The sequence below is a fragment of the Nuphar pumila genome, chromosome 7, assembly GCF_984573655.1.
Source record: "Nuphar pumila chromosome 7, dmNupPumi1.hap1.1, whole genome shotgun sequence".
In the NCBI taxonomy this organism is placed as follows: Eukaryota; Viridiplantae; Streptophyta; class Magnoliopsida; order Nymphaeales; family Nymphaeaceae; genus Nuphar; species Nuphar pumila.
In genome coordinates this window covers 17,142,189-17,159,263 of record NC_143255.1, presented here as the reverse complement: position 1 = coordinate 17,159,263, position 17,075 = coordinate 17,142,189, and the positions used below count along the sequence as shown (strand labels likewise).

Below are 17,075 nucleotides of genomic sequence, written 5' to 3'. Positions count from 1 at the left end.
CACCACTAGGTGGGTAACTCAGAGAACGGACGCCATAACTGGCTTGTACAGTTTTGAACAATGTTGTCAGTATCAGTGTGAAACAAGGCCGAATGGATACTTACCGACAGATTTTCGATACGGTAAAAGGGTTTGAAGCCCTTTAAAAAACTGGCCAATTCAGGCTGAAACGACTAGGCAGGGCCTGAATTGGCCGATTTTTCATGGGTTCTGTTTTTACACTTCGTTTTTTTTTTATTTTCACTTCAGTTTCGCGCTGCTGCCGGCTGCACTAGCCCTTCCACTTCCACCGCTCCCAGGTTCAGCCAACCTTACCCGTCCTCAGACGCTGCACTCGCCGGTCATCCCTCATCTATTTTTTTCGGTGGCACTCCTCTGGTGTCGCTGTGCCGTGGTCGGTAATCTCTCTCTCTCTCTCTCTCTCTCTCTCTCTCTCTATATATATATATATATATATATATATATATATATATATATATATATATATATTTCAAGCCAGAGGCAGGAGGCCCGGAACAGAGCATCGGGGATTCAGGATGGCCCTTCTCCAGCCAGCCTCAAACATTGAAGTGTTCTTGTGTTAAAGCCATCTGATCATTTATTCAACTTAGCTCTTGAAGTCGATGTTGCTCTTGTTTTCTTTGTAACTGTTTTTTGTACTTTGTAATTCTCAAAGCTGTTCTTGAAGTCCAAATCAAGATGTCAATCCCAACTAAGTGGAGTTGATTGAGATGTGTTGGAAAACATACCAAAATGCCTAAAAGGAGAAAAAGGCAAAAGGCCTTCAGCAAATTATTGAAATAGATATTCAATCACTCATAATGATAGAACAAAGCCTGTTTCATGAGAAAATGGATAAACAAATGAAAGAGAGAACCAGAAAAATGCTGGGGCATTACCTTAATCAAATTGAAAGCCTAGTTAAGTGACCCTTTTATGTCAGCCCTTCTGTAAGAGATGCATGCCACTCCAAGACCAAAAAGGCTCTCGTTTTTCACCAGCGAGTGACAGGACTTTGCAATTATGTGAATAGCTAAAGGACACCATGGACAAAAGAATATTATAGTTTCTGCCAACTTAATAACCTTGAGGGCTTTTATTGCTAGAAAGACGGTCTACCCAAACATGCACTTAAATTAAATATAAAGCAAAATAAATTTTCAAGAGAATTGCTCCCTCAAAATAATAAAACTGAGGGCAAAGCACCCTACATATACCGAAGTAAACAATACAAACAAATGAATGTACTACCCACATAATACAAGCATTTACAGAAGTACCTTAATATACAAAATATCGAGGTGAAAGTTTCAACAATTTGGCAAACCTATCTTAGGCGAGAACTTCAAATGAGGTTGCTGAATCATCTGTTCCAGGGATACATGGATTGGTTCCTACCAACCCTGGTGGTCACCATGATTACATGCATGCTAGACAAGATCTCTGTATTCAGCAATTTCCTTCTAGCAATATCCAACCAGTGACACAGTATCATCAAGCCCCTCTTATCTTTTCCTGAATAAGGCCACTTTCATTTAAAATTAGTATTAGGGTTAAAAAAGTGAGTCCCAAAAATTTACAGTTGAATTCCACTTCGCCTTGAGCCTAATAATATCCATGTTGTGCAGTCTTCTAGAAGCTGGAATTTCTGACGTACTGCGATATTCAGAAAAACTTGCATTTTCATCAAGAAGTCATTGGCATTTTCTTTGCACTGGAATGATCCTGCACATTCACCACACTGCTCGGCTAGATGTGCATTTTTCACCTTGTGGCACTTGGTACATTCAAGATCTTGTAAGTGGTAGAGCCGTTCTCTCTGTCTAACAATCTGAAGAAGTGCATTTTCCATCACTTCGCGGTTATAAGGTTGGCCACACTGTTGCACTGCACAGTGCCAGTCGTGCTCAAACAGTGCCACATCACGACATAAATCGAGATCTCTACAGTCATTGCAGTAACTGAAAAGACAATTTCTCATCAGAAATTCCAAATGGAGCTCATGATCAACAAAGTAAATTAACTAAATGGAGGGATCTGGTTGAAAGCTTTGTGCTGTGTCACAACCTAGAGCTAACCTTGTTAGCCATACCATAGGATAAGCTGCAGTGTGGAACAGATCATGCAACACAGATATAATTGCAGTTAGAAAATATGGACTACCATGGTTAGGTAGGACTCAGCAAGTATGCGACTGTTCAAACAAGGCCCAATCACACCAGCATATGCAACTAAGGTGCAGATGTGTAAACTTTAACTACTTAAACAGTTCAGGACCCATCATTTAGAGGGAGACATTCTCAACAACTTTAGAACTCAGTGAAGGAGGATGAATAAGATTACATTTTTTGAAGAATGAAATGGTGAATTATTAAAAATATGGCATTGAAACCCTTAAGCTTTTTCTACAATATCAGCACAAGGACATGGAAATTTTTGACACTTGGAGAAATTTTCAGAGATGAAGAGAGTCTGACCTGCAGATCACGTTTGGTAGTGTAAAGGATAAGGATAGATCAGAAAACTGTGCCTCTGGAGCAAATTCCCTTACATGTATCAATTTTAAGAGGTTCTTCCTCATCACCTGCAGAATCATATGGTGCCAGTTATGCATCAGCATTGACAGTCTTCCATACATGATCCATAAGGACAAAATAAAGAAACAATCTTTGAAGCAGAAAAAATTAGAAACCTGTCAAAGTTGGACATGTTAAATAAATTCACATGTCTATGCGACATGACATAACATGGTGATACACCTTGTGACATGCTATGACAACTGATGCACAATGTGCATACATTTTCAAAATTCTCCTTATATTTTCCTATTTAGTGATTTTTATAATTCTTTTCATATTTTGAACTTAACCCTTAGTGTGTGTGTGTGTGTGGGGGGGGGGGGGGGGGGGTCATGTTTTTCTGACATGTAAGTTGGATTTCTAGGGTTTGAAAAATCAAATGCCTACAATACACTAAATTTTTAACCCTCAAGAATTTTATTTTTAGGCTGAACAAATATGATCCAAGGGTTGATTCCTACTATTTTAAGCATACTGAACACATCCATGGGGTCAGATTTGGTCAAACAACCTCCCCTTATGAGTTCCAATTAGGGGATTTTGTTAGAAAATAACATACATATATATATATACTCTTCGTAATATAAGAGTATGTATATGTATAAAAATATATATTTAAAGTATATATGTATATCTTTGTAATCTTTATTTTTCTGTATTTTTGTTTTATTTCTCTTTATTCTTTTTTCTTTTATTTTGTCTTTTTTCCCAACAGCCATAATGACTATCAATGTACAGTTTGGCTGACTGTCAATGTACAGTCAAGTCAATGGCTCTAATTAGATCTGATGGAAACAACTCTATAAATGCACTCTATAAATAAGGGTCATTTGTGCCCATTGTAATTTACTTTTAGTAGAGGGTTTTACCCCTCAATAATATTAAGATCAACGTGCTTTTAAGCACTCTGTTTACATCTTTGTCGTGAAGCATTTATATGCTAAGCATATTTGGTGGATGTATGTTTTGTAAGTTATTTATTAAACTTGATTAGTTGTGAGGCCTCTTTTAGTGGTATCAGAGCTTGGTGTATGATCAATCGTGCATTAGTGGGTTGCCTCGAAAAGCATGTTTATTCCTCTTCGTGGTAGTGATTTTTTTCTCTTCTAATAAACCATGGGTGATTTTTTCCCACACAATACAAGCAACTTCAACTTTATTACACCATTCAAACTTGAATGAACCAACTATAACATTTGGGCGGGACACTTGGAGACATTTATCAAGGGTCAAAGTTTGTAGGGATTCGTAAGAGGTATTATTCTTGAACCTACTCTCAAAATTACATTAGGTGAAAATGGAGTTGAGACTAGTCTTGACGAAAGAGACAAAACCATGAAAGAATACTACAAGAAATTAGATGAATGAGAAATGAAAAATGCAAAAATTCTTTCATGGATGCTAAGTGGAGTTGAGACAAAAATTGCCTCAAACCTATTATGCTACAAAAAGGCAAATGAAGCTGAAGAATATCTTAGAGGTATGTTTACCAAAAAAGATATGGCTCACAATTATTATCTCCAAGAAAAAGTTAGAAATATCAAACAAAGAGATAAAAATGTAAGAGATTAATTTACGGAGTTATCTTCTATTTGGACCCAACTTGCCCAATTTGAACCCAAATGGAAAGGTAAGTGTATAGAAATGCGAAGAGTTCAAGATGAAGAAGATAGACTCTTCGCTTTTCTCTATGAATTAAGACCCGACTTTGAACAAACAAGGGCCGCCATGCTATCATCTTCATCACCTCCTATTCATGAGATTCTCACTAAGCTTAGTGGAGAAAAAACTAAGCTAAATATGAGTAAAAACGTCAGTGTGCTTGCTACTTCTAGCAATGGCCAAGAAGAGAATTGCGCATTTGCCGCACCAAAACAAGGACATTATTGTGAAAATGTCTACGAAGAGACAATGCGTATACAAGCACAAATACTTTACAAAAGATGTGCACGAAGACACTCACACAATACTTGAACAACTACGCACAAATGCGTAAAAATAGCAAACATGCACTAAGGCACGTGTTTCAATAAAAAAGAATGCTTGAGACTCTCAAGCTTATCTATTAGAAAGGGGAACACCCCTATTTATACAAGCAAAAGGGACCACATGGGAGGCTCCCAAAGGACCCAACGACTCTATTGGGAGGCCCCCAATGTGATACGATACTTAAAAAGAAGAAAATAAAAATAGAAAAAAAATAAAAAGAATAAAAAATAAAATAAAGAAGAAATTACAAGCATTATTCCAAGTGGAATATGCGTAAAAGGTGAAATTACAGAAATACCCTTTTGGGTATTATGGACAAATATATATATATATATATATATATATATATATATATATATATATATATATATGCTTCAGTGGAGGACAGAGAGACATGTTGCTTTTTATATCACCAAGAAATCAGAAACTCACCTAAGAAGACACAAAAACGAGTGGTGGAGTGACGATTATTAGGGTCACCTCCCCAATCTGAGTGAGTATAAGCAATTAACTTTAATTAAGAAGAAGAAGACAAGAATACTCCCTTATTTACAGTTCCCTTTAAATATCTCATGATGCGAAGCACAACACTCATGTGAACGGTTGTGGGGGCATGCTGGAACTGACTGGCAATGTGAATTGCATGAGACAAATCAGGCCGAGTGATGCTAAGGTACATCAACGAGCCTACCAGTTGCCGGTAAGGAGTAAGATCGGTTAGAAGGATCCCGTCATCGATCTTCATTTTTAAGTAAACTATTTCAGGAGTTTCGCAAACTTTGTTTTCGAAAATTCCTGACCGGTCAATAATCTCACAGGCAAGTTTAGATTGAGATAAAAATAACCACATTGAGAATAAGCAACCTCAATTCCAAGAAAGTATGTCAGAAAACCTAAATCTGACATCTCAAATTTTGAAGTCAAGACGGACTTAATACCCTTGACTCCTTAAACATCATCACCTGTAATTAACATATCATCAACATAGAGCAATAATATCACAATCCCTGCATCAGATTTTCTAGTAAATAATGCAGTATCAATATACAAGAAGAAAATACATTTTCTAGCATTACACTGTTAAATCTATCATACCAGGCTTTGGGATCCTGTTTCAAATCATAGAGGGTTTTTCGAAGGTGAAGAACTTTATCTTTAGGAATCTTCATGCTTGGTGGGGCATCCATATAAATTTCTTCGTTAAGATCACCATTTAAAAAAGCATTTTTCACATCAATTTAAAAAATGTTTTAGTTTTTGATAGACGCAATAGTAATAAGACATCTAACTGTAACCATTCGGGCTACAGGAGCAAAAGTTTCTTCATAATCAATACTATATTCTTTGTCATACCCTTTTGCGACTAAGCGAGCTTTGTATCTCTCCAGAGATCCATCGCTCTTAGTCTTAACCTTAAATACCCAACGACAACCTATAGTTTTCTTTCCAATAGGTAGAGTTTGGAATTCCCATGTCTCAGCTTTCCTAAGAGCATTGAGTTCATTTTGCATAGCTTCTTGCCATTTCATACATTTTTTAGCTTCTTCAAAATTTCTTGGTTCAAAGTAAGAATGAATAGCACTAAGACAAGCCCTATATCAGGGTGAAAACGAATCAAAAGAGACAAATCGAGTTGGAGGTCTCTTATTTCTTTCAGATCTTCTGTGATCGGGAGTGAGAATAGACTCACTATATTGATCAATAGCACTTCTGAAAGTATCTCGATTTCTACGAGAATAAGTTATTGGGTCACTTGAAATTCTGCCTTCTTGGATATTGGGTGAGTTAAGTTCATCAATATCTACTCCATTTTTTCCATCATGATTTGATGATACTTCATCATCACTAGACATATCATCATTACTAGACAATAAGTCAAATAAGAAAGAATAATCACTATTTTCCTAGTGGGAAACATTTTTTTCAAATCCGCTCTCATTTTCTAAGAATGTCACATTTCTTGAGACATATAATTTATCGTTTCTAGGGTCATAACATCGAAACCCTTTTTGAGTTTCGGAATATCCAAGAAAGATGCAACAAATAGCCTTGGGAGAGAGTTTGTCATTCTTATCAGTAATTATAAAACACTTACAACCAAAGACTCATAACTTATTATAATCAGGTTTCATCTTATGTAAAACTTCAAAAGGAGAGATCTTTCCCAAATTCCTAGAAGGTAAGCGATTTATGAGATATACTGAAGCAAGGGTTGCCTCGGCCCAAAAGTTTTTAGGAATATTTTGGGATATAAGAAGGGTTCTAGTGGTCTCAATGATGTGTTCATGTTTCCTTTCGGCCAACCCATTTTGTTAAGGGGTTTTAGGACAAGACCTTTGGTGAACAATACCACTATCCTCAAGATATTTTTTGAATTCATTGGAGAGATATTCTCCTCCAGAATCACTTCTAAATATCTTTATGTTGCTGTTGAATTGATTCATGATCATTACATGAAAGGATTTGAAGCACGAAAATACTTCGTGCTTATACTTGAGAAAATAAATCCATGAATATCTAGAAAAGTCATCCACAAAGATTACATAGTAAGAAAAACCTCCTTTTGAAACAACTGGTGCAAGTCCCCAAACATCTAAATGAACAATTTTGAACATGCTTATACTTGAGAAAATAAATCCATGAATATCTAGAAAAGTCATCCACAAAGATTACATAGTAAGAAAAACCTTCTTTTGAAACAACTGAATGAACAATTTCGAAAGGTTTAAAAGAGAACATAGTGTTAAAATGTATCTCCAAAACCATGTTGTAAGTATAAATATATATACTTATATACTTAGAGATACATATAAATATAATATATTATATGTATATGTATCTCTACATATATAAATATATATATATTTATACATATTTTATTTTCCTACCCGAAAAGGGTATTCTTGTAATCTTGTGCATATTCCATTTTGGAATATGTTGTAATTTATTTTTGTATTTTGCATTTCTTTATTTTTTATTTTTAATATTTTTCATAAAGGTGCATTGGGGGTCCCCCAATAGAGTCGTTGGGGGCTCCCCAACGACTCCTTTGGGAGCCCCCCTTTGCACTCCTTTCACTTTGTATAAATAGGAGTGTTACCCCTTGTAATTCTTCAAGCTTGAGAGTCTCAAGCATTTGCTCCTTTTATGAAATACATGCATTGTTGCATGTTTATTATCTTTACGCTTTTTGCGTATTTTGTTCAAGTGTTGTGAGAGTGCTTTCGTGCACTTCTTTTATAAAGTATTTATGCTTGTATGCGTATTGTCTCTTCATAGACAATTTCACACATAGTTCATTGCTCAAAAGGTAAACTTCGCATTTTCCCGAGAATATAATCATTACAAGAAAATGAACTTTTACAGAGATCTTTTTCAAAATGTAAATAAGGCAACTTTGTGATGTTAGGATGACCAAAGCTTTTATGCCACACATTTACATCTTTGTGTCGGGCAACATTACAAAAAAAATTTGGAATTTGAAGAGAGTCCACATAGTATAAGTCTCCCTTCCTAAAGCCTTCCCCAATCAATTTCCCGGACCGGCGATTCTGTATTGAACATTTATCAAAAGAAAATTTAATATCGCAACCATGGTCTGAGAGTTGAGAAACAGAGAGATGGTTTAAGTTTATCTTAGGTATAAATCTGATTTTTAGAATAAAAAAATCTTGAGTTTCAAAATTTCATATGCCTTTAATTTCAAGAGAGGTTTCATCCGCAGTGGAAACAAAAGATGGTGAAATATTTTTTGAATAATCAGAAAGAAAATATATGTTTGGGGACATATAAAAAGATGCACCGGAGTCCAAAAGCCAAGAAACTTTACCTGGAGGGGAATAGGTAGATGCGGCGGCACCGGAGGTAGCTCCCTTGAAGAGAGGTTGAAGAGCTTCCATTATTTGATTTAGTGAAAGAGATCCACTTAAGATGGCTCCTCCTTTTGCGGTATACCGGTGGTGTCCATAGCTAAAAGTATCTTCTATTTAAGGCATATAGGTTTGATATGCCCCGGTTCTTTACAAAAATGGCAAAAAAAATTGTTATAGTCCATCTTTCCCCCTTGCCCACTATTTCCTCCTTGATTTTGTGGTTTGAAATGAGGAGGACAATAGGCTTTTACATTATTTTTGGGTCTTGATACGGCATTGACCCCATCATTTTCTTCATAATTAGAAAGAACAACAAGTACATTTGATCATTGTTTACTTATACTCATACGGGTCTCTTCACCACTTAATTTGGTGAGAATATCCTCAAGAGGGGGGAGTAAATGAGGATAAAAGAGACGACCTTATTTGCTCAAATTCGCGCCTTAGCCCATTAAAAAAGTTGAAGAACTGGTCTTCTTCAAGTTGCTTGTGACGGAGTTCAATTGTTTTTCCACTCCATTTTTGTTCGAGCATAGCAAGCTCATCCCAAATAGAAGAAAGGTCGGTGAAATATTCTTTAATAGTCATGTCGCCTTGTTGAAGAGTAAGAGCCTTCTTTTGAATGTAGTATTTATGTGAAAGATCTCTTGAGGTATACATTTTTTCAAGATAATGTCATGCTTCTGAAGCTTTCTTGAACTTAATAATATTGGCATTAATCTTGGTTTCAACCTACGAAAAAATCCAAGAAACAACAAACAACAACAACTACGCCTTCATCCCAAAACAATTGGGGTCAGCGATATGAACCAAAAAAGAAATTCATTTTGGGTCTTCCACATGAATCCTTTTCCTCCAATCATTTCTATCCAACGCCATGTCCTCGGTGAGGTTCAAAGCATTCATATCCTTTCCTATCATCTCCATCCAAGTCTTCCTAGGCCTACCCCGACCTCTTTTAACTAATATATTTTCCCATTTCTCCAACCTTCTAACTGGAGCATCATTAGGCCTTCGCCGAATATGTCCAAACCACCGTAAACGATTCTCTCGCATCTTATTTTCAATGGGTGCAACACCTACCTTCTTACGTATCTCTTCGTTCCGAATCTTATCTTTTATTGTATTTCCACACATCCATCTAAGCATCCGCATCTCAGCTACACTCATTTTTTGAATATGATGTCTCTTGGCAGCCCAACATTCCGTACCATAAAGTAAAGCGGGTCTAATAGTCGTCCTATAAAACTTTCCCTTCAACCGCAATGGCATTCTACGATCGCACAGCACTCCAGTAGCACTTTTCCATTTCATCCACCCAACCTTTATCCTATGATTTACATCTCCATCAATTTCTCCATACTTTTGAATGATGGATCCCAAATATTTGAAATAATCATTCACCGGTATATCTTGCTCACCAAGCTTCACTACACTCCCATCACTACTTCGTTGCTTACTAAACCGACATTCCATATATTCAGTCTTACTCTTACTCAACTTAAAACCTCTAGCTTCCAATGTCTGTCTCCATAATTCTAACTTAGCATTAACCCCAACTCTAGACTCACCAATCAAAACAATATCATCAGCAAACAACATACACCACGGTACATTTTCTTGAATTGATCTCGTAAGCTCATCCATCACTATCGCAAATAGGAAAGGGCTTAAAGCAGATCCTTGATGTAACCCAACCGTTATAGGAAAATTGGTTGTCACCCCTCCACAAGTGCGGACATTGGTTACTACTCCTTCATACATATCTTTAATTATACTAATGTACTTGAGAGAAACACCTTTCTTCATCATTGTCCACCAGAGAACGTCCCTAGGTATTCTATCGTATGCCTTTTCTAAATCAATAAAAACCATATGCAAATCTTTGTTCCTCTCTCTATATCTTTCAATAAGTTGTCTAAGAAGATGTATAGCTTTCATAGTTGATCTTCCAGGCATAAAACCAAATTGATTCTCCGATATCATGACAACCTTCCTCAACCTAGACTCAATCACCCTCTCCCAAAGTTTCATAGTATGACTCATGAGTTTTATACCACGATAGTTTGTGCAATCTTGTATATCACCCTTATTCTTATATAAAGGCACCAAAGTACTCTTCCTCCACTCATTAGGCATCTTATTTGTTCGCCAAATCAAGTTAAAAAGATTTGTCAACCATTCTAAACCTTTCTCTCCCAAGCATTTCCAAGCCTCGATAGGTATACCATCTGGGCCAACTGCCCTTCTTGATTTCATTTTCTTCAAAGCCTCTGCAATTTCTTTCTTTTGAATCTTGCGCATGAAGTCACGATTTATCTCATGAAAAGGAATGGAGAAGTCTCCAAGATCTTGAGCATGACTATCATTAAATAGCTTATCAAAATAATCTTTCCATCTCTCCTTAATCTCCTCATCTTTGACTAAAACCCTTTGCGTTTCATCTTTGATACATCTAACCATACCCAAATCCTTCGATTTCATATCTCTCATCTTTGCAAGCCTATAAATATCCTTCTCGCCTTCTTTGGTATCCAACTTGTCATAAACCTCCTTATATACCTTAGCCCTCGCGTTTCGAACAACTTTTTTAGCTTCCTTCTTTGCTATCATATACTTCTCCAAATTCTCATTATCACGACTCTTACTTAGATTTCTATAACACTCTCTTTTAACCTTAATAGCTAATTTGACATCCTCGTTCCACCATGATGTATCCTTACCTAGTGGTGCACCGCCTTTAGACTCACCCAATACCTCCTTAGCTACTTTTCTCATACCACCCGCTATCTTATTCCACATTGATTCTGAATCCTCCTCGAGACACCAATCAACTTCCTTAACTACCTGCTCTACAAACATTTCTTGTTTAGCTCCTTTCAGTGCCCACCACTTAATTCTAGGATCTATCCTATGTCTATCCCTTTTGCGGCATTGTCTAATTCTAAGATCTAAAATTAAGACTCTATGTTGTGTAGCTACACTTTCTCCTGGTATAACCTTACAATCGATGCAACAACCCCTATCTCTCTTTCTAAGTAGGAAAAAATCTATCTGACTCGTATTAACCCCACTTTTAAATGTTACTAGGTGAGACTCCCTCTTCCTAAACCAAGTGTTTGCTAAGATCATATCATAGGACAAACAAAAATCTAAAATCCTTTCTCCACTTTCATTTCTTTCTCCTATACCATAGCCTCCATGGATATTCTCAAATCCATCCCTACTAATGCCTACATGTCCATTAAGGTCACCGCCGATGAAAAGCTTTTCTCCATAAGATGTCTCTTGTACTACTCCATCTAAATCTTCCCAAAATTGATGCTTAATGGAATCATCTAAACCTACTTGAGGTGCATAAACACTAATAATATTAATAATATCCGTACCTAATACTAATTTAATAAGTAAAATTCTATCACCCTTCCTACGGACCTCAACTACATTATCTATAAAAATCCAAGAAAGAATCTTAAAATTCTTCATTTCTCATTCGGCATGTTTCTTGGAATAATCCTCAAGTGCATTTGTTCTTTCATCCCCTTCAAGAATCTTGATTTCTCCATCTTTAACAATAGTAATTTTCAGTTCGGGTTCCGGGATTGTGCCTTGCACATAACCCCATAAACCCTTCCCATTTATGTGAGCCTCCATGTTCCCGGCCCAAACATGATAGTTCGAGCCATTTAGTTTAACACCGAGAGCAAAGGAAAACTCTTTTCGCCCATTAGAGAGTAAAGATAGAGAGAGAAATACGTACCAAAAGGATATCTTTAAGTCTTACTTGCACAAGATTCTTCTAAAATATTGGAGAAGCAAGATCCACCACTTCAATCTTCAAAACACCGAAGGCATGCTTTTCGAGGCACTCGAAAATTGAAGAATCCCACGATCCTCTATCGCCAACTTGGCTCTGATATCATGTGAAAATGTCTACAAAGAGAAAATACGTATAGAAGCCCAAATACTTTACAAAAGATGTGCACGAAGGTACTCACACAACACTTGAACAACTACGCACAAATGCGTAAAAATAGCAAACATGCACTAAGGCATGTGTTTCAATAAAAAAGGAGAATGCTTGAGACTCTCGAGCTTATTTATTACAAAGGGGGAACACCCCTATTTATACAAGCAAAAGGGACCACATGGAGGGCTCCCAAAAGAGTCGTTGGGGAGCCCCCAACGGTCACATTTGTGTCTGTTGCCCCCCCCCAATGACTCTATTGAGAGGCCCCCAATGTGATACAACACTTAAAAAGAAGAAAAAAAAATAAAAAAAATAGAAAATAAAATAAAGAAGAAATTGGAAGCATTATTCCAAGTGGAATATGCGTAAAAGGTGAAATTACAGAAATACCCCTTCGAGTATTATGGACAATATATATATATATATATATATATATATATATATATATATATATATATATATATATATACACACACACAGAGATATGTATACATACATACATAGTATATATGTATATGTATCTCTCTCTTTATATATATATATATATAAAGATATATATACTTACAATGTTGGTTTGTAATTACATTTTAACAATTATATCAAGCCATATAGACCTCCTCATTTTAGTAAGAATAGAGGAGAATAAAAAATCATTTGTCATAACTGTAATGAGCCAGGTCATATTAGGCATCAATGTCCTAAATACAAATATAGGCCTCAAGAAAAACATGTTGCCGCTTTACCATCAAAACAAGACGAGGATACTCTGAATCTCAAAGATCTCACCAAATCATTATCTCAACTGACAGAGAAATTGCAACATCTTCTACTCCTGGTATGTACTCTTGGCTTCTTGATTTGGGAGCTTCATTTCATATGACTCAACACAGGTCTATTTTATCTGAATATCAACCTAACTTAAATGCATCATTTGTTTCTACTGCCAATGGCATTGCCTTGAAAATAGAGGGTGTTGAAATTTTTATAAATGATTAGTCAAAACACAACAAATTTTATATTCCAAAAATAAGATTTATACCAAAAACTTCATCTTAACCTACTTTCCATTTCTCAAATCTCAGATCATGAATGTGATGTCGTATTCTCATCAAATAAATGTTGGGTGCAGGATCGCCAGTCCGGAAAATTGACCGGGGAAGGTTCTAGGTAAAGAGATCTTTATTATATAGATTTTCTTTGTATTCCAAAGGAATCATTTTGTAACATTGCCCAAACAAAATATATATGAACTTGGCATCATAGACTTGGGCATCCAAATATAAGAAAATTAAATTTTCTACCTATTACCAAGAAAATTTGTCAAGATAATTTTGAATGTAAAGAATGTTCACTTGGTAAAATGACAGCGGGCCTTATGGTGAAAGAACTTTTTTCTCTACAATGCCTTTTGAATTAGTCCATTCAGATGTGTGGGGTCCTACTCCCATAGCCTCTAAAGGAGGATTCTCTTATTATGTTGTGTTTATCGATGACTTCACTAGATATTGTTGGATTTACTTAAATTTAAATCTAATGTATTTACAATCTTCAAAACGTTCCATAACATGATTAAAAATCAATTTGAAAGTAAGCTAAAAATTCTCATAACTGACTCTGGAGGAGAATTGTCAGATGAATTTAAACAATTTTTAAAAAATGAAGGAATTTTACATCAAAGATCGTATCCTAGAACACCACAACAAAACATAATTTCAGAAAAAAAAAACACAGACATATTATGGAAACTGCAGGGACTCTTCTTATTGCTACGAATGTTCCAAAAAATCTTTGGGCTGAAGCTACATTAACCTCAATATACATTATAAACAGAATGCCTTCAAAAACTTTCTCCAATGAAATTCCTTTTGAAAAATTATTCAAATATCAACCTGACTATCAAAGACTAAGAATCAGTGTCATAAAAAACGTGCCTTGACGCGCAGCCCCCTGTGCCTCAAGGCACAAAAAAAAAATTACAAAAAGATTTTTGAGACATAATCAACAAGATTTTTGTAGGTTAATCTCATATATTTTCCAGTTATTTCAGTCATGTAATCAATTTCTTAGTATATTTTAACTTTTGTTCGTTAATCTCGTATATTTTTCAGTTATTTCAGTTATGTAATTAGCTTCTTAATATATTTTAACTTTTTTTGGTTAATCACATATATTTTTCAGTTATGCAATCAGTTTTTTAGCTACTTTTATATGTTAATCTCATATTTTTTAGAATTATATCATATATTTTAACTTTTATAGGTTAATTTCATATATTTTCCAGTTATTTCAGTTATGTAATCAGTTTCTTAGTATATTTTAACTTTTGATGGTTAATCTCATATATTTTTAAGTTATGTAATGAGTTTTTAGTTACTTTTATATGTTAATCTCATATTTTTTAGAATAATCTAATATATTTAAACTTTTGTAGGTTAATCTCATATATCTTCCAGTTATTTCAGTTATGTAATCAATTTCTTAGTATATTTTAACTTTTGTTGGTTAATCTCATATATTTTCCAGTTATGTAATTAGTTTTTTAGTTACTTTTATATGTTAATCTCATATTTTTTAGAATAATCTCATATATTTTAACTTTTGTTGGTTAATCTCATATATTTTCTAGTTATTTCAGTTATGTAATATGTTTCTTAGTAAATTTTATCTTTTGTTGGTTAATCTCATGTATTTTTCAGTTATGTAATCATTTTTTAGTTACTTTTATATGTTAATCTCATATTTTTAGAATAATCTCATATATTTTAACTTTTGTAGGTTAATCTCATATATTTTCCAGTTATTTCAGTTATGTAATCAGTTTCTTAGTATATTTTAACTTTTTGGTTAATCTCATATATTTTCCAGTTATGTAATCATTTTTTAGTTACTTTTATATGTTAATCTCATATTTTTTAGTACTTATTTGAGATTTTTTATTTTTTATTGGTTGTTATTTCATCAATAAAGCATTTCTTTATTTATTTTTATTTTTAGATATTTTTTATAATTTTGAGGCTTACGCCTTGCCTCGGTTTTTGGTGGAGCGCCTCACTACGCCTCAACGCTTTTCACAACACTACTAAGAATGTTCGGTTGTAAGTGTGATGTTTTAAATGATAAAGAAGACAAACTATCTTCTAAGGCTATTCCCTGTGCGTTCATTGGGTATTTTGAAACACAAAAAAGATTTAAATGCTATGATATAAAAAATGATAAATTTCTAGTCTCGAGGAATGTTAACTTTGTTGAAAATGAAAGTGGATTTGAAGGAAACATATCGCAAAACATAAATTATGATTACTCTTTTTTATTTAAACTATTGTCTAATGATGAAAATATTTGTGTAGAACCTCCTATTGAGAATAGAACAACAGTTGAACCAATAGTTTACAATAAAAGAAATCAAAACATACCCGATGAAGGTACAAATCAAAGTAACCATGAAACATTAGAAATTCCCTCAGAACAAACCACTATTCGTAGATCTGAATGAATCTCAAGAATTCCAAATAAATTTGTGTCTTATGACTCATTTTCTCCTAAACATAGAGCAAGTCTTATAGCGATTCATTCATATTTTGAACCCTCATGTTACAATGAAGTAAAAATTTTACCTGAATGGATAAAAGCTATGCATAAAGAATTAGACGCACCTAAAGAAGCTAATACCTGGGAAATTATAAACTTACCCATTGGAAAGAAGACTATAGGCTGTAGATGGGTTTTTAAAGTAAAAACCAAAAGTGATGGATCCTTGAAAAGACATAAAGCCAGGCTAGTTGCCAAAGGATATTCTCAGGAATACGGAGTAGATTATGAAGAAACTTTTGCTCCGATTGATGACCATTGTTTGAATTCTTATAGCTATTGCAACTACTAAAAATTGAAATATATTTCAAATGGATGTTAAAAATGCTTTTTTAAATGAGAATCTCAATGAAGAAGTATACATGGATGTTCCACCTGGATTGATAATTCCTTCAGGTAAAGTGCTTAAATTAAAAAAGGCACTATATGACCTCAAACAAGCACCGAAAGCTTAGTTTGGTACCTTTAACAATGTTATTACAGGATATGCTATACTGATACAACGTTATTTATCAAGAATTCTTATGCAGGTATCATAATTTTACTTTTATATGTTGATGATATGTTGATTACAGGTAGTAACAAAGAAGGAATCAAGAAAGTAAAACAGTTTTTGAAAAATTCTTTTGAAATGACAGATCTTGGGTTCCTAACATACTTTCTTGATATAGAAGTATCATATTCTAACAGAGGGAACATATTGTCACAAACAAACTTTGCTTCATATATTATTACAGGTCAGGACTATCATATGATAAAGTTGTTGACACTCCAGAGACTGTTGGAATGAAGATGTGAGCCGATGATAGAGTTTCTTTGGACAATCCAACTCCATTCAGACAACTCGTGGGGTCTCTTATGTATTTAAGTATTACAAGACCAAACATAGCTCATGTTGTACATATAGCCAATCAATTTCAACACGCTCCAACTTCAGCTGATATGAGTCCAGTCGTGAGAATTACCAAATACATTAGAGGTACAATAAATAAGAGAGTTTTTTTATCCTCTTCTTCCTCCTTAGATCTTATTGCATACTCTAATGCTGATTGAGGAGGGGATCTAAATAATAGGAGA

General features: G+C 34.6%; 1 protein-coding gene across 4 annotated transcripts in view; it reads right to left on the bottom strand.

Annotated features, from left to right (window-relative positions):
- Positions 1-1,119: 1,119 nt before the first annotated feature.
- Positions 1,120-17,075, bottom strand: part of LOC149831313 (DNA polymerase epsilon catalytic subunit A-like) — a 154,462-nt gene continuing 138,506 nt past the window's right edge. For all 4 annotated transcript variants that reach the window (XM_090013810.1, XM_090013811.1, XM_090013812.1 and 1 more), the window contains 2 exons: positions 2,478-2,584; positions 1,120-1,961 (listed from right to left, as the gene is read on the bottom strand). In XM_090013810.1, the coding sequence (XP_089869936.1) occupies positions 1,577-1,961; positions 2,478-2,584 (492 nt within the window). In that variant the 3' untranslated portion in view covers positions 1,120-1,576. The remainder of the gene's footprint in view (positions 1,962-2,477; positions 2,585-17,075) is intronic.